Genomic DNA, 25803 nt, shown 5'->3' with positions numbered 1-25803 from the left:
CCTTGCCTGCCCATCTGCTGACTGATCTGCATGTTAGGATATATGTGATCTGTGTCTCTCTGACCAAAAGCTGCTTAACTCCCTCCCCCACACACACACCCCAAACATACCATGACATTCATTGAGGAGCCATGTGAATGAACCAACGGGACTATCTTTGCAATCCTCTCCACACACACAAACACGAGCTGAATAATCTGTGTGACAAAAAAATATACACTATTGGCTTGCATATACTCACACAGTACATTAACAAATGGCCTATGTAAGGCCGGTTTCAAAATAATGTCCTTTTTAAATGGCTGTTCTTATTATTGCGATTGTTATTGGTGAGTTGTAACTTTTTTTTTTTTTTTTTTACGAAAAAGGGAGGTCAAGGTTTTTTTTTTTTTAGATTAGTTTGTTTTTATTTCCCTTAGTTTCTCTAATGGGTGTGATTATAATTGGCAGTGTCTTCTTTCTGGGACCTATTTTTCCCCTAAGATCTTACGAGGAATTATTATTTTAAGAGGAGATATGAGATATCTGTAGATTGTTAAAGATATGAGTTATTGAGGGGTACAGTTTGTGTATATTCTATGGGTATTATGAATTAAACTAATAACAAAGAAACAATTATATACATATATTGAATAAAATTCCTGATAATGTACAAACTGTTTTCTGTCATTCATTCAAACTTTCAAAACGGCTGCAACACCTAAATAATTGGTGGCCAAGCTGCAAAGCCACCTTTTTATGTTTATACCTTTTCTTTGTCGTCCTTATCCTCCTCCAGTTGGAGAAACCTATTGTTATTGGAGGCCGAGCAGAGAAGCCACCTTAAGTGTTTATACCCTTTCTCATTAGGGTCCTCCGGTAGGAGAATAGGTGGCACTACAGGCCACACCCCAATATGTACATTTTCTAATTGATGCCATTTGCAGGCCACAAGTCCCAACATTTTGAAATTGAGTACATACTATGCCTTACTCTCGGAGCACCCCCCACATGAGCCCCCGAGGGACACGGTCGAACGCCTTTTCCAAATCCACAAAACATGTGTAGACTGGTTGGGCGAACTCCCACGTACCCTCCAGGACTCCGCGGAGGGTATAGAGCTGGTCCACTGTTCCACGGCCAGGACGAAAACCACATTGCTCCTCCTGAATCCGAGGTTCGACAATCCGGCGGACCCTCCTCTCCAGGACCCCTGAATAGACTTTCCCAGGGAGGCTGAGGAGTGTGATCCCCCTAAAGTTGGAGCACACCCTCCGGTCCCCCTTTTTAAAGAGGGGAACCACCACCCCGGTCTGCCAGTCCAGAGGCACTGTCCCCGATGTCCACGCGATGTTGCAGAGTCGTGTCAACCAAGACAGCCCTACAACATCCAGAGCCTTAAGGAACTCCGGGCGGACCTCGTCCACCCCAGGGGCCCTGCCACCGCGGAGCTTTTCAACCACCTCGGCGACCTCGGCCCCAGAGATAGAAGGGCCCCCCCCGATGTCCCCAGACTCTGCCTCCACGTCGGAAAGCGTGTTGGTGGAATTAAGGAGGTCTTCAAAGTATTCCTTCCACCGATCCAGGACGTCCCCCGTCGAAGTCAGCAGCGCACCGTCCCCACCGTATACAGTGTTGACAGAGCACTGCTTCCCCCTCCTGAGTCGCCGGATGGTGGTCCAGAACCTTTTTGAAGCCGTTCGGAAGTCATTCTCCATGGCCTCGCCGAACTCCTCCCATGCCCGGGTTTTTGCCTCCGCGACCGCCAGAGCCGCGTTCCGCTTGGCCTGCCGGTACACATCAGCTGCCTCAGGAGTCCTACCAGCCAATAAAGCCCGATAGGCCTCCTTCTTCAGCTTGACGGCATCCCTCACCTCCGGAGTCCACCACCGGGTCCGAGGGTTACCGCCGCGACATGCACCGACCGCCTTGCGGCCGCAGCTCCGGTCAGCCGCTTCAACAATGGAGGCCCGGAACATGGCCCATTCGGACTCAATGTCCCCGGCCCCCCCCGAAACATGATCGAAGCTCTCCCGGAGGTGGGAGTTGAAGCTCCTTCTGACAGAGGGTTCCGCCAGCCGTTCCCAGCAGACCCTCACATTACGTTTGGGCCTGCCAGGCCTGACCGGCGTCCTCCCCCACCATCGGAGCCAACTCACCACCAGGTGGTGATCAGTTGACAGCTCCGCCCCTCTCCTCACCCGAGTGTCCAAGACATGCGGCCTCAAGTTCGACGACACGACTACGAAGTCGATCATCGAACTGAGACCTCGGGTGTCCATGTGCCAGGTGCACATATGGACACCCTTATGCTTGAACATGGTGTTCGTTATGGACAAACCGTGTTTAGCACAGAAGTCCAACAACAGAACACCACTCGGGCTCAGATCGGGGGGGCCGTTCCTCCCAATCACGCCCCTCCAGGTCTCACTGTCATTGCCCACATGAGCATTGAAGTCCCCCAGGAGGACGAGGGAATCCCCGGGAGGAGCGCTTTCCAGCACCCCCTCCAGAGACTCCAAAAAGGGTGGGTACTCTGAGCTGCCGTTTGGTGCATAAGCACAAACGACAGTGAGGACCCGTCCCCCCACCCGAAGGCGGAGGGAGGCTACCCTCTCATCCACCGGGGTGAACCCCAATGTACAGGCACCGAACCGAGGGGAAACAAGTATTCCCACCCCAGCTCGACGCCTCTCACCAAGGGCAACTCCAGAGTGGAAGAGAGTCCAGCCCCTCTCAAGGAGACTGGTTCCGGAGCCCGTGCTGTGCGTCGAGGCGAGGCCGACTATATCTAGCCGGAAACTCTCTACCTCGCGCACCAGCTCAGGCTCCTTTCCCGCCAGCGAGGTGACGTTCCACGTCCCTAAAGCTAGCTTCTGCAGCCGAGGATCGGACCGCCAAGGCCCCCGCCTTCGGCCGCCGCCCGTCTCACACTGCACCCGACCCCCATGACCCCTCCTGCGGATGGTGAGCCCACTGGAAGAACCGGACCGGATTCCCTGATCGGGGCTGTCCGGTCCCTGTACGACCGGTGCCAGAGTTTGGTCCGCATTGCCGGTAGTAAGTCAAACTTGTTTCCGGTGAGGGTTGGACTCCGCCAGGGCTGCCCTATGTCACCGATTCTGTTCATTACCTATATGGACAGGATTTCTAGGCGCAGCCAGGGTGTTGAGGGGGTCCGGTTTGGTGACCCCAGGATTGGGTCGCTGCTTTTTGCAGATGATGTGGTCCTGTTGGCTTCATCGGGCCGTGACCTTCAGCTCTCACTGGAGCGGTTCGCAACCGAATGTGAAGCGGCTGGGATGCGAATCAGCACCTCCAAATCTGAGGCCATGGTTATCGACCGGAAAAGGGTGGAGTGCCATCTCCGGGTCGGGGAGGAGATCCTGAACCAAGTGGAGGAGTTCAAGTATCTCGGGGTCCTGTTCACGAGTGAGGGAAGAATGGAGCGCGAGGTCGACAGGCGGATCGGTGCGGCGTCCGCAGTGATGCGGGCTCTGCATCGGTCCGTCGTGGTGAAGAAGGAGCTGAGTCGAAAGGCGAAGCTCTTTATTTACCAGTCGATCTACGTTCCTACCCTCACCTATGGTCACGAACTATGGGTAGTGACCGAAAGAACGAGATCGCGAATACAAGCGGCCGAAATGAGCTTTCTCCGCAGGGTGTCCGGGCTCTCCCTTAGAGATAGGGTGAGAAGCTCGGTCATCCGGGAGGGGCTCAGAGTAGAACCGCTGCTCCTCCGCGTCGAGAGGAGCCAGCTGAGGTGGCTCGGGCATCTGATTAGGATGCCTCCTGGACGCCTCCCTGGTGAGGTGTTCCGGGCACGTCCCACTGGGAAGAGGCCCCGGGGAAGACCCAGGACACGCTGGAGGGACTATGTCACTCGGCTGGCCTGGGAACGCCTCGGGGTCCCCCAGGAAGAGGTGGTGGAAGTGGCCGGGGAGAAGGAAGCCTGGGCCTCCCTGCTTAGGTCGTTGCCCCCGCGACCCGATCCCCGGACAAGCGGAAGATGACGAAACGAGACGAGACGAGACTATGCCTTACTGCTCATGAGGAACAAAAAGGCCTCAAGAACCTACAACGGATGCCATATTGGATTTTTTGGTACAATAAAGATTTGTCCAAAACTACAACATTCTGATGAACTGTAGCTCCTATTGACTTTAAATACGAAACTGATTTGTAAGACATATCTTTGTATAAAGTGATAAGTAATGAGTAAGATATTACAAAATGGCCAAATTATTAACGCAATTAATTTGCACCTGTGGTACATATTCCATGCAGGGACGGACTGGGAGTAAAAATAGGCCCTGGACTTTTATCCAGACTGGCCCACTAGAACCGGCCCCCTTATACGCCACCACAGCTACCCTGCCAATGCATCCACAGTCTGTGTTTGATGTAATGCAAGTTAGGGAGTGTCACAGTTCATGCGAGCTCGCAAGCAATTTTTTGGGGCCTTTATTTGAGCGCAATTTTTTTTTTTTTTGCTTTAAGTAAAATAAACATTCAGCCGTTTTTCAATTGGTAAAACCTTGTTTAGTGAAGATGATTACTTTTCGTGTCTTATTTTGCAGCCCCTACAATTCTTAGCCTGGTTTTCGATTGTTATATAGTCTCTACTAGCCAGCTTTCGATCTCAGTGGCACTGTCGTGTGTAAGTGAGACAAAGGGGGCGGGGTAAGGGCTGCACATACGTTCATTTGGAATAGACCAACCGGCCTTGGGGAAAGGGGGGCCGGCCAACCGTGTCGCTCAATCTTCTGCCAACATTTTATTAGTATCCTAGTTAAAAAAGGCAAGGCTTTAGAATGGGGTTATACCTTGGCCCATGGGCGTACTTAGCCTTAGATACGGGCTGGAGCCCCCCCAAAAGTTTGATTAGCCCCCCCAAAAAAAATTCTTCATATTTTAAATCAAAATATGTTAATTTCTCTTCCTAAAACCCACTAGAGGACACTATTTAAAAGGATATTTTCAAAGATTTCTTCTGGGGGAACATGCCCCCAGACCCCCCTAGTTTTTCTGGGTCACAGGAAAAATAATAGGTTTTATCTAGAGGCTTAGCCCCCCCAAAAGTGTGAACCTAGATTTGCCCCTGCCTCTGCCAGATCTAGTGTAGTCCTGTTTTATCAGTCCAGCATTCCCCCGGATTCTCTGCTACCGCTACCATCAGCCCTGCCTTTTCTCTGACTTACAATGAACCCGTGCAGAAAATGTGCTTTTCTTGAATCGATCCCACAGTACTTTGATGGATACGTCACAGTGATGAAGATCTGATCGAAACTCAGAGTAGACTTTATCGTTGCCTTGCCATGTCATGTTTGAGTTGGATAAAAAAACTTTTGCTAACAGCCTTCTCTAATGCAGGATTCTAACTCAAATAGATTATTTAAATGTTGTCAAGCACACTCTGTTAATAATTTGCTCATGGCTTGTTAATGAATCATCGTGCCATGACTTCACTTTTCATTATTACTTAACAAAAAAGGATGTATAATTACCTAGCACAATCAAATTGTGTGGTGCCATTTCATGGTTTAGCTGGAAAGTGCTAAGCAGTACGTGTAAAGACATTTTGAGGGGCAGTGGCCCATGACATTAGCAAATGGGTGACTTCATAATGATTTAAAGCCGGGAGATCCAATTTGACATAGATGGTTAATTTAAGTTCTCAGCAATAAAGTGATCAAACAGTGCTTCATTTTATTTTTTATTTGTTTACAGGGGCAGTGCACATTAATGAACATGACTGTAAATGTGCCAGAATTAGCCAAAAGGACCATTTTTCATCTGTAGACCTTTGACAGAATGTTAAAAAGTCACCCTAAAAACTATGCATCTTAGCCTATATTAATACAAAAACACAAATTAATAAATAAAAAGATTGACTGGTTCCAAGCAGACTACATCATTTAAATACATTGTAGGAGTTGGAAATTGTATATAAACTCATATGACTGAACTAAACGCAGAAAACCAGGGGAAGTAGGATGTCCAACTTGACGTCTCAGTTTTCAACTCCTCCCCCGACTGCAAGCGGCAACTCTCGCCGATTGGTCCATCCAGCCACAGCCGATGTCAAACACCTATTATCTTTATCTGCTAAAACAGCTTTAGAAATTAAGGTTTCTGTACTGCATTTTACTAACTTATAATATTGGAAACTAAAGAAATACAAATGTTATAATATAAACAATGTGAAGTGGTCACGTTCAAGGGGAAGTCGAGGTTTCGTCTAGATTTTGTCTAGGTTTCGTCTTGTGTTTACACAAGGCACACACAATGACCAACTGTTTAATTTAGCTATAGAGCCCATCCCACTGAGATAGGAGGGGATGTTAGTAGGGATTGTAGACAGGTGTCTGTATTTAATAAAATAACATTTAAAAAAAAACATGTTTTAACTTGGTTTGTAGGGGTATTGGCGATTGGCAAAGACGCTGAAAAGGGTGAGTTCAAAAGGGTGGGGACACCTTGCAAGGCACGGTATAACATATGAGTTGGGATGTTTTCACCTTTGAGCTTTGCCACTCCCTTTTGCTTCATTTCAGCAATTCTATTGAAACTGTAAACAATACCATTCTACAGCATTCAGCTTACTCTGTGTTTATGTTAGAGCCCACATACCTATTAACACAGATTCTTTGTTGAAAACACTGTGATTTGTGCTATGTTTCCATACCTCAGCACACCATCCTTTGTGAAATCAACAGATAGCCTGCCTTACATCTATGCTTGCATGCCTTTTGGAAGTCATGTCTCTCTTTCTCTCACTCTCTGACTCTTTTCTTCTCTTCTTCCAAAAGCCCAATCTTTCTTTTCAATGTATGATACTGTATTGAACAGTGAAATGTGACATGAAAGACGTTGGATTTTACAAAAAACATCTTTTATACAATTGATTAGTCAATTGTCAATTCATTTGACAAACCCAGGCTGCACAATATGTTCTGCAACCATTTTCTATAGGGGGACTTTGGAACGGGTTGACACTTTATTGTGCACACACATACACTCTCCAACACACACTCATTATGTCAGTTTCATTGTAGTTCAAAACAAGTCAAGCCAGAGTGAAAAGCAATATTGCCTCAGGGAAGGGAGGCCACCGAGCGACAGAGGTGAGTTGCCTACTGCTTATTAACTTGTACACTCATGAATGGGTTTCAATAGTTTGGGTGATGAAGCAGAAATGGAGAGAGCAAGTGAGATTAGAAATGGAAACTAATGGACACTGCAAAATATACTGTGGGAAAGTGGCAAAAGTGTTGGCATCAGATACACGGTTTTTGGTGGAAGGAGGAAAATGCTAGAGACTTGAGTTCCACCTTTGGTCTTACCTGTTTGTCAAGTTTTGTTTCATGTTTTTACTTGAAATGTTTCAGCTTGTCTATTGGCTCTCAAAGTACACATTTACTAACAGAGAAAGTGTAAAAAAAGAAGAAAGGGGATCATAAAAGAGTAACAGAGAGCAAGGAGAAGAGGGAAAACAGAAGGGTAAGTGATTGAGTGACCTGCGTTTGCAAGAGATGATTTAATGGAGAAATGTGTCTGAGAAAAAAATTGTTAATGTAAGCAGGTAGTTTAGATCCCACCATATGCATTTGAACTTGAATTTGTTCCATCATGTGCTTTGATGGAACTTTCCTAAGGACCATCCGGTTTACTTCTGCTATTCTTATACTGCATTAACTCTTCCTCAGCATCTGCTTTGGGAAGGATTATGGAAAATATGAGTAGCTCCTTGTATTTCATCATACCGGCCCTAGGGGGCTATACCCTCACATCACTTTACTTGTTAAAGAACCCCCACATCCTGCACAGGAAAAAAAGGACAGCTTTCCACTGCACACACATCTCTCATAGAGGAGGTAAGCATGGAGAAACCCAGGGACCTGTTTCACAGTTTCTATAGCCTCATATTAGCTTCATTGTCTCAATTGTTTCCTCTCCAATAAGTAATTATTGAAAGAGACAAGAAAGCTTTTTGACATCACTTTTTTCGTTAAAGCTCGGTAGGGAAGGGTAAAAAAAAAAAACATTCAGTGAGGTTTAAGATAAATGCCATTTTTTAATGGCATCTCGTTTTTTAGTCAATGAGTAGACACAGAGGAAAGGACCTCAGGGTTAAGGGGGACAAATGCCAAATGAACACTTATTTCGCTATGTAGTTGACTAAATCAGAGAGAGATATATTTGCTTTTACGCATAAAAGCATAGAGTACAGTATATACCGTACCTAGAGAAAGTACAAGAGAAATACTTAACATCCATTTGTTCAGAGAGCATTCATACTGTATATTGGCACATGTTCACTTTGTCAGTAGTGTATACACAAAAAGCTCAGAAAGGTGATCTGAAGTTAATCTTTTTCTACTCTGCTGTTGATTGCCAGGATCCGGGGAGAGAATAGAGAGCACCATGGAGGCATTCAGTCAGTGAGTAACTAACAGCTAAATAATCCAACAGTATAATCATCCAAGTGTGTTGGTTTTCTGTTAGTAAATGAATTGTGAGGTGATGTTATTACACTTTGCTTAGGGGCAAGATAGATACAATTTACAGCAAATGCCTGATATGATCAACATTTTTATATATATAGTTATTCATACCTGTCAATTACTTTTATGTAAACTAAAAAGTATTTTATGTAACACAAAATAGTATGTTTCTATTTTCTCTGCACTATTCACAGAGTCATCCTACATTGTACTACTGTCATATTACTGTTATCCTATGTTTGACTGCTCTAGTGTGTCCATGTGTTAAGTGCTATTAGGTTCACCTGTGTCTTGTTGAATATCTGTCAGTGTTCTGGTTAGTTTTGTAGGTGGTGAATTGTAAGGCCGGGGACGCTTCGTGTTTGTCCCCGGCTTGGGAAACTCAATTCATTTCGGGTTTGATGTTCAGGGAGTTAATTGACTCGTTAATATCTGACTCCAATTTTAGAAATGTGCAGAAGTGCGTTACCTGTAACCTTGAGCGCTTAACAGTTAATGACATGAAACTGGCGTAAGTAAAAAATGGTCTGCTTTATCAGAGCATCGACCCAAAAGCATGCGTGTTCACTTATCAGTCAATTATCTCTACTATAATATGGATTTAACCACAGACCTAGTATGTAAACCGATCACTCAGAGGCTCCGCTAAATTCCTTCGGAGCATGGAGATCCACTGTAAGTCACTCAGAGGCCTTAAGTTAAAACCTACTTCAAAAGTCTATGTTTATATTCAGTATTGGCCGCATCAACCAGACTAGATCAAAGTTTTTACCGCCGTAGCGTGATAGATACATTTCAAAGTGAACAAGTAACTTAAAATGCACAATAATAGTTTATTATCTAAATATTAAGATAATCAATGATAATGACAAATCATCAAATACAAAACATTTACATTTATGCATTTAGAGCTTGCAATGTTTGGGACTACCTCGTTGTTATGATCAGTGACCTATGCAAAACAGCATAGGTCACTGATCATAACAACGAGGTAGTCCAAAACATTGCAAGTAGCTAAAACATGAAGCATACATTGTGAAAAACTAAACAAGTAGTACTCCTGGAACAAGTGCCTCTTGAGCCTTTTCTTGAAGGTGGGGTGATTGGGCTGATTCCACCATTGGGGGCCAGGCAGGAGTAGAGCTTGTGTTGGGACATAACCAAAACATACCTTCAGAGCAATGGCTAACGAAGGTATTCACAATGAAGACTAAGCGCTGGAGCTGTATTGTAAACAGAACTCAAAGTGATTGGGAAAAACGTCTTCCTATACACCCAAACCTGACAAAAATGTGGACTGACCATATGACAGAAAAGTTGTCTGACGCGTACAAATACAAATTGGATCATTAATCAAGGCTGCAGTAGACCAAGTGGTGCCCTTGCAAGACAAGGGAATATGTTAAACACATGTTGGTCTGCTGCAAGCATGTAAGGCTGGGTGTCAAACCTGCCCCCCCCCCTCTCATGTGCTAAAGTCTGGACGTTTCTGGACGGCTCAACCTGATGGCCCTCATACCCCATTCAAGATGTGGTCTGATTGGTTGTGTTTGTGTATAAAGCGAATTGTAATGCATTGTTCCGTGGATTCTTGATCTCTTGAGACCTTCTCCTCAGTTCTCCCTTGTCCTACTCTTGCTATATCTCTGATTTACAATGATCATGGTAGAGTAGGTAAGATTTAAAGCTTTCATTTTGTAACATTTTTGCCTTGAAATTGATTTCATTCATTTGCAATGTTATTAAATGCGTATTTCATTTCAACCTTACTTTGACCATTCTTGCTATGATTTAATCCATAAAGTCAAATATATGGAATTATATTGGTATTGGCATTATTTGGTTCATGCTAATACACTGTTCAGTTTCCCATCTTCCTTTAAACCATAGGGAAATTCGTTTTGGTTGTTTGGCCAATATTTAACCCCCTACAAGCACACTCTGTAAACCCTATAAATGTACATGTTACAGTATTACAATTATTACTAGAATGTAATACATAAAATAAGAAACAAAATCATATCAAACATGACATTAAAAGATGTTTAGAACGATATTTACAAGAACTTTTAATGACTTTTAATGAATGAATTTCTGAGTCTTCCTCTGTCTACCTTCCTCTTCAACTGTTGAGATCATCTCTCCAGAAGTATGTCATTAAGGTGTGATTGTCATTTTAGCATTCATGCAAATCAACAACTGTCCCAGACGAGTGTCTGGGTGACCAGTGACAAAGGGGCTGCCAAATACAGCCCTACAGTTTCCCCCTTTTGTTCCCATGGAACACAGAAAGTTTCAGGGGAACAAGAGTTAAAGTAGTGACCATGGCTGTTTGGAGAGAATTGATGAGATGCTGAAATAGCAACACTGGAATATGGTGACAGCTAAAATGAGGAGGCTGGCGATGACACACCCACAGAACACCCAGTCCCACCAGGTGTAGTAGGTGTAGGCTGTGAATCGAAAGGCCAGAGACGCGCTTTGTGTTTGTCCCTGGCTTGGGAACCACAAGTCACCTTTAGTTAGATTCTCAGGGAGATAATTGACTCGTTAATATCTGACTCCAATTTTTGACAATGTGCACAAGTGCGTTACCTGTAACCTTGAGCGCTAAACAGTTAATGACATGAAACTCTGACGTAGGTAAAAATCGTCTGCTTGATCAGAGCACCGACCCTAAAGTATGCGTGTTCACTAAACAGTCGTTTATCTCTACTATAATATGGATTTTAACCATAGTAGACCTAGTAGGATATGTAATCGATCACTCAGAGGCTCCGGTAAATTCCTTCGGAGCGTGGAGATCCACTGTAAGTGACTCAGAGGCCTTAAGTTAAAACCTACTCCAAAAGTCTATGTTTATAATCAGTTAGCCGCATCAACCAGACTAGATCAAAGTTTTCACCGCCGTAGCTTGATAGATACGTTTCAAGGAGAACAAGTAACTTTAAAATGCACACATTAATAGTTTATTATCTAAATAGCAAGATAATCAATACAATGATAATGAAATATCATCAAATACAAAACATACCTTCAGAGCAATGGTTAACGAAGGTATTCACAATGAGGACTAGGCGCCTAACGCACCGGAGCTGTATCGTAAACAGAACTCCAAGTGATTGGTAAAAACTTCTTCCTATATACACCCAAACCTGACTAAAATGGGGACACCGGTCATGTGACAGAAAAGTTGTCGAACGCATACAAATTCAAATTGGATCATTAATCAAGACTGCAGTAGACCAAGTGGTGCCCTTGCAAGACAAGGGAATATGTTAAACATATGTTGGTCTGCTGCAGGCACAAACTCTGTAAACCCTGTACATGTACATGTTACAGTGTTAAAATTATTATTAGAATGTAACACACAAAATAAGAAACAAAAGCATATCAAACATGACATTTAAAGCTGTTTAGAACCTTATTTTCAAGAACACAACTTTTAATGATAATTTCAGAGTCTTCCTCTGTCCACCTTTCTCTTCAACTGTTGAGACCACCTCTCCAGAGGTGTGTCATCAAGGTGTGATTGTCATTTTAGCATTCATGCAAATCAACAACTGTCCCATACAAGTGTCTGGGTGACCAGTGACAAAGGGGCTGCCAAAACAGCCCTACATAGGCTTGCTGAGCATAGAGGGTTGACGCACTTCACAGGATCCTTGCTGTTTTCTTTGCCAGGTTAAGCTTTGCTTAGCAGGGTTTGCTTGAGCAAAGTGGTAGTTTGTGTCCTGGATCAGTTCCTGGAGCACCTGCATTGTGTCAGCAAGATTTCTGGTGCTTCCTCATAAAATGTGTCTTCCCACCAAGGAGAAACGTCACTGTCCATGGGCATCCTTCCCAGAATGTTCAGTTCACCCATAGTAAAGTCATCCCTCACCTTCAGGCAGAAGGTGTGGTTAGCTGGGTAGGTTAGACCTCCGTATGAGAAGGAAGTCATTTCACTGACCACACAACACTGTGTGTTAGACACTTGAATAGCATCAGAATAACCATGAAGTGAATTAACATTGATCAATTTTGTGTCATTAAAGGACACAGGCTGTAATGTGCTATATGTACAAATAACATAACTTGAAGTCTCATGACAGCAAGAACGAATGGTAAATAAAACGTCATTTACCCTTAACAGTCATATAGCCGGTAATATGGTCCAACTTAATCATTTGGTCTTTAACAATGATGCCCAGGGAGCGTATGGTAGCAGAATTTGGAAAAACTTGGTTGGGGTGTATAAATGGAAAAGTCACATAAAAACCAATACAACCTTCACATTCATTATTGTCATACATCATTATAGTGGACACTAACTCAGCGTAATGAATATTTTTCATGTTGGTGGAGTTGAACCACCTGTTCAGGTCTAACAAGGAAACAATGTCAGTTAAAGCATGACAAGGAGTTTTGCGAAGGGTCAGGTGGCTGAGTGGTTAGGGAGTCGGGCTATTAATCAGAAGGTTGGTGATTCAATTCCCGGCCGTGCCAAATGACGTTGTGTCCTTGGGCAAGGCACTTCACTCTACTTGCCTCGGGGAGAATGTCCCTGTACTTACTGTTAGTCGCTCTGGATAAGAGCATCTGCTAAATTACTAAATGTACATTTGTAAATGCTTTCTCACCGCACCTGGTTTGAAACGCCGGTTTACCAAACTGTAACTGAATTGCTTGAAACATATCACATCGGGGTCACCAAAACTGTAGGGGGTTGAATATTGTCCAAACAACCAAAACTAATTCCCCTATGGTTGAAAGGAAGATGGAAACTGAACAGTGTTGATAGCATGAACCAAATAATGCCAATACCAATAGAATTCCAGTTATTTGACTCTATGGGTTAAATCAGAGCAAAAATTGTCAAAGTAAGGTTAAAATGAAATACGCATTTAATAACATTGCAAATGAATGAAATCAATTACGAGGCAAACATGTTACAAAATGATCATTTTAAATCAGAGAGAAGAAAGAGGTGAGCAAGGAGTAGGACAGTGGGACAAGGGAGAACTGAGGAGAAGGTCTCAGGAGATCAAGAATCCAAAGAACAATGCATTACAATTCCCTTTATACACAAGAACAACCAATCAGACCACATCTTGAATGGGGTGTGAGAGCCATCAAGTTGAGACTGTCCAGAAACTTCAGACTTGAGCATATGAGAGGTGGGGGCAGGTTTGACACCCAGCCTTACAGTGTTTTCACCTGTCTTGCTTGGTTTAGTATTTAAGTCCCTGTTTTGTGTTCAGTCTTGGTTTCAATTTGTCCTTGTCTATATGAGTATTCCTGCCATGGTCTTTTGCAAATGAAGGCTTTTGTTTCTTCCTGCCTTGCCTGTTTCCTTGCGCCTGGGTCATCCCTGCACCTTCCTGTTACAACTACTCTGTTTGATTGTGGTCGAAATAGCTTATGTGATTATAAGCTTATAGTACTTATGTGACAAACGTGTAGGTCTACAAAAATGCAGTGTTAGCCAGTTAGTTCACCAACATGACTGTCATCCTCTCCCTCTCTCCCCTAGTGCAGTGGAGCAGGGTACAGAGATGTTGGAGATGGACTGCCACCTTACCCGGGATGGTCACGTGGTTGTGTCACATGATGAGAACCTCCTGCGACAGACGGGACAAGATGTCACTATCTCCTCCTTGAGTCTAGAGGTCAGAAACTAACTAACTAAACTTAAGTTTGGCCACTTGATAAAGTTACCAAAATCAAGTAATGTAGAATTTACAGTAACTGTATCACCTTTAATATGTAACAGTCTTATTAGCAGTGTCAGTTTTAAATAATGATGATTAACCAATAGTCATCAACAGTAGAGTCGAAAAATATTTAAATAGTTGGTGTTCAAGAAATCCCATAATTGTGAAAGGTGAATTAATTAATCCTTATCTCTTTCAGGAGATGCCTCTGTATAAAGAGAGAATGGAAGTTACATTTTTTGCAGGTGTGTAATTTGCTCTGGGTATAGCTCAGTGGTTGAGCATTTTACTTCAGATTAAGAAGTTGCAGGTTCAAATCCAGCCCCCCGTCTTTGGATAAAAGTGTTGCTCAATCTCTCACACACACTCACAAAAAATCATGATAGAAGTAAGTCTTGAGGCAGTCTGTTCCAGACCAGTTTTCACACTGGTATGTGCGTATCTCTGTGCCTGAGTGAGCATTTGTCATGCATATGTGTGTCTATGAACAAATATTAAAGGCTAACCTCCTTCCATCCCACCCCTCCATCTCATGCCCTTACTTTTTTTTGCCATGCCAGGACACTACAGCACCGGGACAGACAGGAAGTTTGCCCTATTGGAGGATGTGTTCAGGAAGTTTCCCAACATGCCAATTAACATTGAGATCAAAGAGGAAAACACTGTGCTGATACAAAAGGTAACGTTTCTGACCACTTTAATGTCAATGTTAAATACAACAAACCAAATTACATAGTCTCTTTTGTATTAGACTAGCACTGGGAGGTAAAAGTTTGGAATAATGTACATATTTTGCTGTTATGTAAAAGAAAAATGAATAATTAAAGGATACTTATCTGATCACAATGGATAGTCAGGACATTAAAAACGTAAAAAAGTACTGTTAATATTTGAATTTCTTTTTTTTTAACTTTTAAAATACTTAAGTGTTTTTATAAAGAAATCTTAGTGCAGCAATGACAGTGTTGCCAATCCTTGGCATTCAAGCTGACAGTTTGTCCAGATACTCATTGGGATGACATTTCATCAGACATTTCAGGCGACTGTGCCAGCCAGTCCATCCTGTAGTCCTGACAATGTCTGTTTCTTTGCCCACTGTAAACTTTTCTTTTTCTTTTTCCTGTTTACAAAATGGTCTTTGCAATTCTTCTCATAAGACCTGAGTCCTGTTCCATCAACGTCGATTATGGAAAAGCGAGACTTATTTCGCCAAGTCTCGCTTCTTTCAGCAAGAGTTCCGTTCCATTAAGGTGGCTTATGGTTCTAGCTACATAACCAAAGTAATGGTACAGACCATAGCATTACACATATCAAAACAGAACAAACACAACAATAAAACCAGAGCCTGTTTAAGGAGAGCCTTGCCACTCCCTATTAAGCCCCATTGTACAGAATTTTGTTGCAGTTCCACCAGAGTTCCACTGGGAGTGATCGCAGTCGAGTGCAAAATGAATGGAAGTCTATGGAGCTAAACGGCTAAATTTGTCTCTTTCGCCAGATTGTCGTTGAGAAATCAGGCGTAGTTTTTGCATGTTAAACATGGATTACAGGTCAAAAGTTGAATGAACCAGTACTTATAACCTTTTGATTTCTTACAGGGTGAGTCGTTGTTGCCCATAACACGCTAGCATTCTGCTAATGAATGCTGATTGGTTAGTGAAGGACTGATACGACCAGAGCTCCTGCTTGATGGCATCCGAAGCGGAATCAGAATGTCAGAGCATTAGCAACAACATTAGCGAGCCATAACTCGTTCTAGCATGTGTATTGACAGGGAGAGCCTAACCTGTCAGCTGTGTTGTCGATGCCTTGAAAGAAAAAAGTAAGTGACCAGAGCTTGCCGTAATGCACTAGCTCTGGTCGTACGATGTGTATGACGTCAATGACATTTTCAAAGGCTTTTTAGAACAGAAAGGCGACTTTAAAACAATCTAACAGCTAGCAGTGTGTATTTTTTTGCCTCCTCTTTCGAATTCAGAATTCAAATTACTAGACAAAAAATCATATCCTGAGAAAAGTGGATTTTGAGGGGTACCGCTCCATAGACCTCCATTCATTCTGCACTCGCTCGTTAGCGCCCTCACATGGAACTGCAAACAGTTCAGAACCTGGAAGTTTCCCGAGAGTGGCAGTTCTCTCTATATTAGACATTCTCTGGTGGAAGTAACCAGAGCTTGCCGTCAAGCAACGGCTCTGGTCGTATGTTCAAATTCAGAATTCAAATTACTAGACAAAAAATTATATCCTGAGAAAAGTGGATTTTGAGGGGTATAGCTCCATAGACCTCCATTCATTCTGCATTCACCGTTAGCACCCTCATATGGAACTTGAGTGGAACTGCAACCAGCTCAGAACCCAAAGTTTCTCGAGAGTGGCAGTGTAGCATCCAATCAAACTAAGAAGGCAAGAACACAAACTTTTATAGGACATTTCAGCCTGACTTCACAACAACAATCTTCTATTTTACTTCCGGGTGGATAACGTCGATCTTGGCTGGCGAAAGTTAACCTGAACAAGCCATTGAAGCCAACAGGATTTTCCATGTCATTTAACCACGAACACGTTTTAGGACTATTATGATTATAACACGTTTCATGATTATGCTTGTGAACGGAAAAACGAGACGTTCCCGATGTCGTTGCTGTTGATATTGTTAGCGCATAACGGTAATATTGTAACGGTGTATCAAACTCGTAGTGACTGAGATCGCTAGCTACTGCTGTAGCTACAATATCCAACTTAACGATTAAAGATTTTCTGGACTGCGTGAACTTTCTAGCTATCTGTCTGGACACAATAATTTTCCTTTGGGGGTTAATTAAGTACCTATCTATCTTATTGACTATGGAAATTTTATCATTTTAATGATGAGCAGTTTTGAGGATTTGTGGATCTATGAGCAAGCAGAGTTAACAGTAGATAAGTAAATGTTGGATAAAGCAAACATTAAGATTTCTTATCAGTTAAATACTGATTGTTTCATATAGTAGGTATACGTCTGTATATAGCATATATATATATTGTTAACGCAAGCACCTGGCATTTACATATGCTTAACATAAGTACACAGAACATAAATTACATCTATGCTAAGCTTAAATAAGTAAACCTCCTAAATATACAGATATTTATAAATAACACAATACAAATTACTGTGTTTACTGTAAATACAGTGTGTACTGTACTTACTGTAAATACTGTGTTTACTGTAACTACTGTGTGTACTGTACTTAATGTAAATACATTGTTTACTGTGTGTGTACTGTACAAATTACTGTAAATAATGAAATATTTGTATTTTGCTTTCATGGCCATTTTATAACAGTGTTTGGCCTAGCTACATTTTAGCTGCTTTCTCCCCTTGAGGAATGAAGGCATGACCAGTGTGGCACCACATTTAGCCAGTCCTTCAACAATCAAAAAACCCTGTCTGCCATAACTTGATATCCTGAATTGATGTTTGTGTACAGGTCAGACTGTGCACTGATCTCCTTGCCCCTGATATTCTTCCTCCCCACATTTTTAAAACAAATGATAGAGCCATAGGGCTTGATACCTATTAGAGCCTTGAGTGTTTTAAGATGTTTGTAATTTGACCTGAGGTCTAGGCTCAGGCCTGAAATAGAATGGCCTGTAAATGAAAAACTCAAGCCAGATCACGCCACTGTGTGTGGTTGTTTATTTACATCAACTGGACTAGTACTCTCACGCTAGCAAGCTTGCACGATATGCTACCCAACGTTATGCTACCCAACAAAAACGTTTAGTATATGATCTGTGAGGAAATGTCTTCCTTAAATCCGGTCATGAGAGGTTGGTTGCCAGCCTGTCCATTGGTACCAAGACCGCCCGTAAACGTAGACTAGGCTACTAGCTGGATCTGTGTTAACGTTATCCACAGGTTCCGTTGGGTCGATTTCAATTTAACTGTGGCAAAACAGAAAAAGCCTTATCCTTTACATGCCTGTGTACATTTGACATTACAACCCCAAACACAACAAGATTTCGGCATGACGTTAATCTTTTTGATCTAATCTTTTAAAATAACTACTATGAACTACTATGCTATGTTACCATACTAACTGCTGTTGACAGGATGACAGTTATCCACCCGGAAGTGTATTGGCAACCTTTGTTTACAAACATTCTGATTAGGTCTATTCCTTCCATCCGTGTCATTCAACCAACATAAGAGCTAGATAAGAACAAATACACCGTAATTACCATTTAGTACATTTTCTATGTATTTTTAGCTAGATCTTACATTAGCCAACCGTATTAGCATACATTCCATACATTAGCACAACCGTATTGCCATAGAGGGTTTTCACCGACGTCACGTTCTGGGCAGTAACCCGGATGCGTGGCCATTGTGGAGGCACTTGGTGTAAATAACTGAACGGAGTACAATTAGGGAGGAGAAACCCGTTTGAGCATTTTTCCTGAAATACATTTTTGTTAGTTATTCTTGGGGAAATTATGGAATTAAATGACATGCTTACAATACGTGTGCACAATAATATCAACAATATTTGCTAAATGTAGACGTTTTAATTTGACCTCGAAGCTACTTCCTTAATCACGTTTGTGAAAAAGAGCCTAGTTTTACGACAGCGACATTGGATGTAAACTACTTTAACATGTTATCTGATTAGCCAGTATGAGTGAGATATGGATACAGTTACATTAACAGACCTCTTGCTTGTAAAGTATTTTGTCTTAAATACGATGGGAACACATCACATTATCAATTCTAAAATGCTTGACACGCCACATGTTGTCTTTTTTTGTCAAGCGTCCCTGAAGCTCAGATTCGAGAGTCGAGTTCCATGAAGCTATTTCGTATTACAATTTATTGGCGGTGCAGATCCCTACGAGTTAGCTCCCTCTTGGATCCGTGACGACCCGGTGATTCTTCCTTCAGTTGCATATCCCGATATAGTCAACTACCTGGTTTTGTTGCCGAGCCCATACACAGTGGAAGACCTTAAATTCTACAAAGGTTTGGAGGCCTATAACCAGATGGTGTGTGGATGGTGAGGGAGACGCAGTACCAAGTTATCAACGACCGTTGTGTTGAGAAGGCCAAAGTAAGTAATGCAATAGGGTTAGGGTTAGTAAATAATAAATAATAAATGTATTAACCTAACCTAACCCTAATAATAAACAATTAACAATTTTCCTTGACAACGTTCAGTATATACTTCAGTGCCTGTGCTTTGTTGTGATGCGGAGTGCCTCCAATATGGCGATTTCCGGTCTGATGACGCGCCGTGAAAACCCTCTATACATTTCATACATACACAAACCTGGTTCCCCTGTCGATTGTAGTTAGACATTTAAGAATTTGTGAACCTTTTACAATAATTTTTGCTTTACACCATTAGCCGTAACTTTCTTAACCTTTCTTCTTTTCTTCTCTTCTTCTCCATGCAAACGTTCGTATACCGTTACTTCCGCTCAAAACAGGAATTTATCACAATAAAAGCAGAGAAACCATGTATATGAGCCATATACTATGTATATGAGCAAATCTGACCTTTACACTCCCATCAAATTATTGACTGTTTACATTTATGCATTTAGCAGATGCTTTTATCAAAAGCGACTTCCAAGAGCGAGCTTTAGAAAAGAGCATAGGTCACTGATCATAACAATGAGGTAGTCCCAAACACTGCAAGCAGCCAAAACATGAAGCATACATTGTGAAAAACTAAATAAGTGCCAAAGGGAAGACCCATAAGAGCATGCAGTTATACAAGTTACAAATTAAAACAACATGAATCCCAAAAAGTGCAAGACTGTACCTGTAGAAGAACAATCAACAGTAAAATATTTCACAGCGAGTATAAGAGTTAACGTTGTTATAACTAACCTACAAGAGCAACAAGTCTCTCAATAAGAGTCTTTGTGATCCTGGAGGAAACTCACATCAGATCCAATCAAGCAAGCATTCCTAAGTGCCGTTGTACTCTTGGAACAAGTGCGTCTTGAGCCTTTTCTTGAAGGTGGGGAGACAGTCAGTGTCCCTGATGGAGGTGGGGAGCTGGTTCCACCATTGGGGGGCCAGGCAGGAGAAGAGCTTGTGTTGGGACCGGGCGGTCTTGAGCGGTGGGACCACCAGGCGGTTGTCTGAAGAAGACAGCAGGTGACGGGGGGGGATGTTTGGCTGCAGGAGAGACTTGATGTAGTCGAGTGCAGTCCCATTTACTGCTCGGAAGGTCAGTACAAGGGTCTTGAATCTGATACGGGCATTGATGGGTAGCCAGTGGAGAGAGATGAGGAGGGGGGTAATATGGGAGCGTCTGGGTAGATTGTAGACCAGGCGGGCCGCTGCGTTCTGAAGAGAGCGGGTTGCACATGCTGGGAGACTAGCGAGCAGCGAGTTGCAGTAGTCCAACTTAGAGAGGAGCAATGCTTGGACTAGCAGCTGGGTGGAGTGCTCAGACAGGTATCTCCTGATCTTCCGGATGTTGTAGAGGGTGAATCTACACGACCGGGAGACTGCAGCAATGTGGGCCGTGAGGGTGTTTACAAATACAAATGAAACACAAATAATTTCTTAATGTTACTTAACCATAACAAACTTGTAAACGTGTATCAATATCACAATTTTACAAAAAATACATTTTAAATTTTGTACCTTTTACTTTTAACAACCTTCTAATAGCAGAACCAACTTAAGAAACTGGGCGTTCTACTATAGACATTTTATGCAAATGTTAACCCTTTTTGTTAAGATTTCTGTCTGCAAAGGCGATTTTGTCCTTTCTCATAAGACCATCTTTATCTGTTACAATGACTAAGACTCTTCGAAGTCTCCATTGGGATCGTGGTTGAGTTTCATCTTTGTCCATTACTATGTCAACTATTTGCATGTTTCTTTTAGGCATGTGCCATCTTTGTCGAACCATAACGTTTTGAAGATATTCTTTCTTCCATCTGCTCCAAAACTGTTCTGTTTAATATTGTACTTGACGCCATTGTTTTTGTGCGTACTAGTCATCTTTAACAAATTGTCCTGGAGGCGGCAAAGCCGTTATGGTTTTCATGGACAAGGTGATTTTGAGTTAATGGTTCTAAACTGTTTGGATCGTTAAGATTATCTGTTGTCAATGGGCAGCTGTTTACTATTGCAGCTGCTTCATATAGGAATCTGTGTTCGTGGTTAGAGGTCTCCCATTGATGATGCTCTCAACCTTGCATAGGAGAGTCTGTAGTCCTTCATCATCTAGCAGCTGTTGCTCTACCACGGAACTGAGCACTTTTCTCACTGTGCGAATCTGACGCTCCCAGACGCCGCCATGGTGGGATGCAGCAGGTGGGTTGAAAATCCAATGTACACCTTTTTTCATCATGGCTTCATTGAAACGAGACTGGTTTAGTTCTGCTAATGCCACTCGCAACTCTCGTTCAGTGCCAACAAAGTTTGTGCCGTTGTCGGAACACTTGACACTTGTCCTCTTCTGGCTTGGAAACGCCGCAGAACATTAATACACTAATCAGTGTCAAGGGAATGGGCTACTTCTAAATGCACTGCTCTCACAGTTAAGCATGTGAAGAGCACTCCATAACGCTTCACCTTGGCACGTCCTCTTTTGACCTCAATAGGTCCAAAATAATCCACACCCGTGTTGGTGAAGGGTGGTTTGTAATGAAGAAGACGGTCTTGCAGCAGGTCTGCCATTTTCTGCTCACCTGTCTTTGCATGCAGTATTTTGCAGAGATTGCACACTGAAATCACTGTTCTTGCTGCTGCATTAGGTCTAATACCGTTGTCAAAGTCTGGCTAACAGGTGGTTTCTGCCTCCATGTCCAGTCTCTTGGTGGATGTGGTGGAGAATGAGGTGGGCTATTCTGTGCTGTTTATGCAGAATGACAGGATGTTTAGCTTCCTCAGGCATCGCCGATCTGTTCAGACGCCCTCCTACCCTCAACAAACCATCTTGGAAGTATGGATTCAGTTTGAAAATGTGACTATTCCTTTTCACAAGGGAGCCTCCTGGTTGCAAGGCCTTTATCTCTTCAGCACAGGTTTGTCTCTGACTGAATTTGATCAGTTCTATTTCAGCTCTGGATAGATCTTCCACGCAGTAAGTGTCCTTTTTTCCAGGTTCTTTTTATATGTCACCATCTGCTGATCAACCATGGATTTGCGCTTTTCTGGATCATTCTCTGCCTGCTGTATGTTCTGTTCCAACTCTTATTTTCTCGGTCAGGTTTTACATCTTTTTCAAATGCAAAATCCACGCTATAGCCTTTTTCAGCTTGTGCCACCTAGAGTAATACTCAACAAGCTTGTCCAATGGATCTGTGCACTCGTCCGGATTCGTGCATGACACTGAAGCAGATGTCTTCACCTCAACGTCATCATCTGTCAGGTAAGTACACTGTCCAGGTTGTTTTGGCCACTTGCTCTCATTCGGCAGGAAACTAGGCCCCTCAAACCAGCTCTCACCTTCCATGAAGCTCTTGATGTTCAAACCTCTTGAAGCCTGATCTGCCGGGTTTTGAGAGGTGTTGACATACTTCCACTGAGACAGTGTTGTAGCCTCTCTAATGAAAGAGACATGGTTTGCCACAAACGTTTTGAAACGAAGGGCATTGTTTTCAATGTACTTTAGCACTGTTTAGCACTGTTGTACTATCTGTCCAGAAGACTGACTCCATCAGGGGAACTTCAAGTTATTCTCCCAAGTTATTCTCTCACCATCCGATCCATCTTGACTGCAATCATTGCTGCTGTCAACTCCATTCTCGGGATTGTGATCTGTTTGAGTGGAGCGACTCTGGACTTTCCCATTAGGAAGGATACGTGTTTCTCACCCTGGTCATGCTTTCACATTCAGATTGCAGTCTGGCCACCAGAGAAAGCGTAGCAGATCTGCATCAGAGTCTGGAATCCGCACCTGGTAGAACATGGATTCGATGTCCGCCATCATGGCGACAGGTTCCTGTCTGAATCTCAGCAACACTCCGACGAGTGTGTTTGTTAGGTCATGCCCTTGCAACAACTAGTCATTCAGCGACACCCCTCGATATGTTGCCGCGCAGTCAAAGACGACTCGCAGTTTCCTCTTTTTCGGATGGTACACTCCATGGTGTGGGATGAACCATACTGTTCCATCACTGCGACTCAACTGCTCTTTTGGAACCCTTGTTGCATAGCCTTTCTCCAGTATGTTGTTCATGAAAGCCTTGTACTCTTCAAAGCAGTCTGTAGTCCTACTGAGATTCCTCTTCAAGGAGTTAAGTCTCTGTTCAGCAATACCACGGTTGCATGGCATCTTCACCTTGTCATCTTTCAAAGGCAGCTTGATGCAAAAGTGAACATCCATGAGTTGCGCAGATGTTGTCGTTGTGTGCATGAACTGCTTGTCATGTTGAGAATGTTCTTGTCGGTCAACACACTGTCTTTCTGGGAAATCCGCATTGTAGTGTTTCTTCAACATGTCTTCAATGTTCATCACGGAGATTCGATTGACAAGGAAACTCTGCTGGCTGCCATCACCTGATTCGTTTTCTTGGCATCTGCTGATTGGCCCATTGACAACCCAACCAAGAGCTGTGTTCACAGCGTATGGTCCGTCATTCTTACTACTGATGATTTCCCATGGCTCCATGGCTTTGAATGCGTTGGCGCCAATGAGAAGACCAACTTCCGCTGCTAGTTTAGGGAGATGGACTTGACTCAGGTAAGACCACTTCACCAAATCTTTCTTCTGTGGTATGTTGGCTTTCTTTGCAGGTATGTCTGGCTGAGTATACACATTGGGCAGCTGGATATATTCTTGATCCTCTAAGCCACACACCTCCAGATCGGATAGTACATAGCTATTCACTTTCTGTTCTTGGGATATGGTTTGTAGCAGGAACTCGGATGTTCAACTTCTTAGCCAAGTCTTCAGTGCAGAAGGTCGCTGTGCTTCCTTGATCTAGAAATGCATAGGTCTTCATAATCTCTGTGCCTTTCCTGTGTTTTATCTGCACAGGTACAATAAGTAGAATACCATCACTTTTCCCGGCCACGGTATGTTCATCTCCTCTACATCCTGCAGACACAAGAGCATTTGTTGCTTGTCTTGTGCCCTGCGAGCTATTGTCTGCTCCAATCCGCTCTGAAGCAGCTTTTTCCTTCACAACGTGCAAGATGGCTGGGTGCTTGAGTGAAACAATCCGAGCATGAGGCCTTCTTCTTACAGTCCTTGGACATATGACCTACTGTCAAACATCCAAAGCAAAGACTGTTTGTTTTCAGGAACTGTATTCTTTTCTTCAGAGGCTGTTCACGGATCTTGTTGCACACGTTAAGTGCATGGTTTTTCTGACAGTACAGACAAGGACTTTGGAAAACACTCACGACTTAACTGAAAGAGTTCTCCTCTCAGGCTGGCCTTCAGTGACGTCCTTCTCCCCTGCAGACGTGTTCACAGCAAAGCTGATTTTCCTAGGCTCACCTTTTGCACTGCTGAGTTTCTTCTGGAAGATCTTCTGACTATCAGCAGTGGAGTCCAGGATGTCTCCAAACAATGGGTCATTGGCAACTTTTGCTTGACGATTGACAAACTCTACAAGATCAGGAAATTTGGCTCTTTTTCTTCTTTCTTGGATGTCATACGCATAACTTCTCCTTCTTTCATTCAAATCAAATCTATTTGTATAGCCCTTTTTACACGCCAGCATGTCACAGAGGTCTTCACATATGCCCATAGAACTGCCCCTCAACCAACCTAGATCCTCAAGGAAGACAAGGAAAAACTCCCAACGGGAGAAAAAAATGGAAGAAACCTTGGGAAGAGCAATTCAGAGAGGGATCCCCTCCTTCAGAGACGGTTGGTAAGAGAGAGGAGCAGAACACAAGCTAAACATAGTCATACAATGTCAATGGCTTTTGAAACACCAAAATCCATTGTTCGGCTTTATAGACGTTGGATGGGACCCGGAAACTCGCTGTTGGCCGTCATTGAGACTGGTTTCCGGTTGACGACCTGGTCCAGCGTTGGTAGACCGACGACCAGGCAGGTCCTGACAGCTCAAACCCCCCACACCACAGGGGATGTGTGGGGGGGACAGAGAGAGGAGAGCAGGGATTAGAGAATGCCAGGAGCAGCTAACAGTTACAGTTTTAATAGAATGAGATCCCCACCGGTCAAGTGTGGACTAGTGCAGCAATTTAACAAAGCTAAGAGGGTATTTGATGCAGCCCCACACACCAAGACAGCGACAGCCCCCCTCGGTTGAAACATGAAATCTGTTCCGGGGGAAACAACTCTAAAATAGGTTATATTTATACGAATAAGGATGAAAACAACCAGTCCCCCGTTGTCTCCAACTAGTAAACTATAACAATATACAGCAAAGGAACTATTACAGTAACAATGTACAATAACAGGTTTACTTTATTTGTAACATCTAAATGGGCAGTGTGAACATAAGCTAAAATTACAATTTAAAAGTTACATGTGATACACACAGGCAAACGCACACCCCAGGTTTACATAGAAAGTACACACACTTACCTTAAACAATCATAGAATTGACTTAACAAGAAAGTTTTTAATCTAGTTTTAAATGTCAAAACAGTATCAGCCTCCTTAATTGAGACAGGTAATTTGTTCCAG

At 43.0% G+C, this 25803-nt stretch overlaps 1 protein-coding gene and 1 pseudogene across 1 annotated transcript in view; one reads left to right on the top strand and one right to left on the bottom strand.

The window, feature by feature from the left end:
- The first annotated feature begins 7169 nt into the window (after window positions 1–7169).
- The window catches only part of gdpd3a (glycerophosphodiester phosphodiesterase domain containing 3a), a 49465-nt gene continuing 30831 nt past the window's right edge, over window positions 7170–25803 (top strand). Inside the window, exons 1-6 of the mRNA XM_084678179.1 lie at window positions 7170–7482; window positions 7689–7856; window positions 8381–8423; window positions 14002–14137; window positions 14382–14427; window positions 14743–14861. Coding sequence (XP_084534305.1) covers window positions 7709–7856; window positions 8381–8423; window positions 14002–14137; window positions 14382–14427; window positions 14743–14861 — 492 coding nt within the window. The 5' untranslated portion in view covers window positions 7170–7482; window positions 7689–7708. The remainder of the gene's footprint in view (window positions 7483–7688; window positions 7857–8380; window positions 8424–14001; window positions 14138–14381; window positions 14428–14742; window positions 14862–25803) is intronic.
- LOC146253733 (uncharacterized) lies at window positions 10741–13837 on the bottom strand (annotated as a pseudogene).

The sequence above is a fragment of the Hypomesus nipponensis genome, chromosome 17 (assembly GCF_054491055.1).
Source record: "Hypomesus nipponensis isolate SF chromosome 17, ASM5449105v1, whole genome shotgun sequence".
NCBI lineage: Eukaryota > Metazoa > Chordata > Actinopteri > Osmeriformes > Osmeridae > Hypomesus > Hypomesus nipponensis.
Note: the sequence above shows the minus strand (reverse complement) of the source record. Positions and strands in the feature narration are given on the sequence as shown.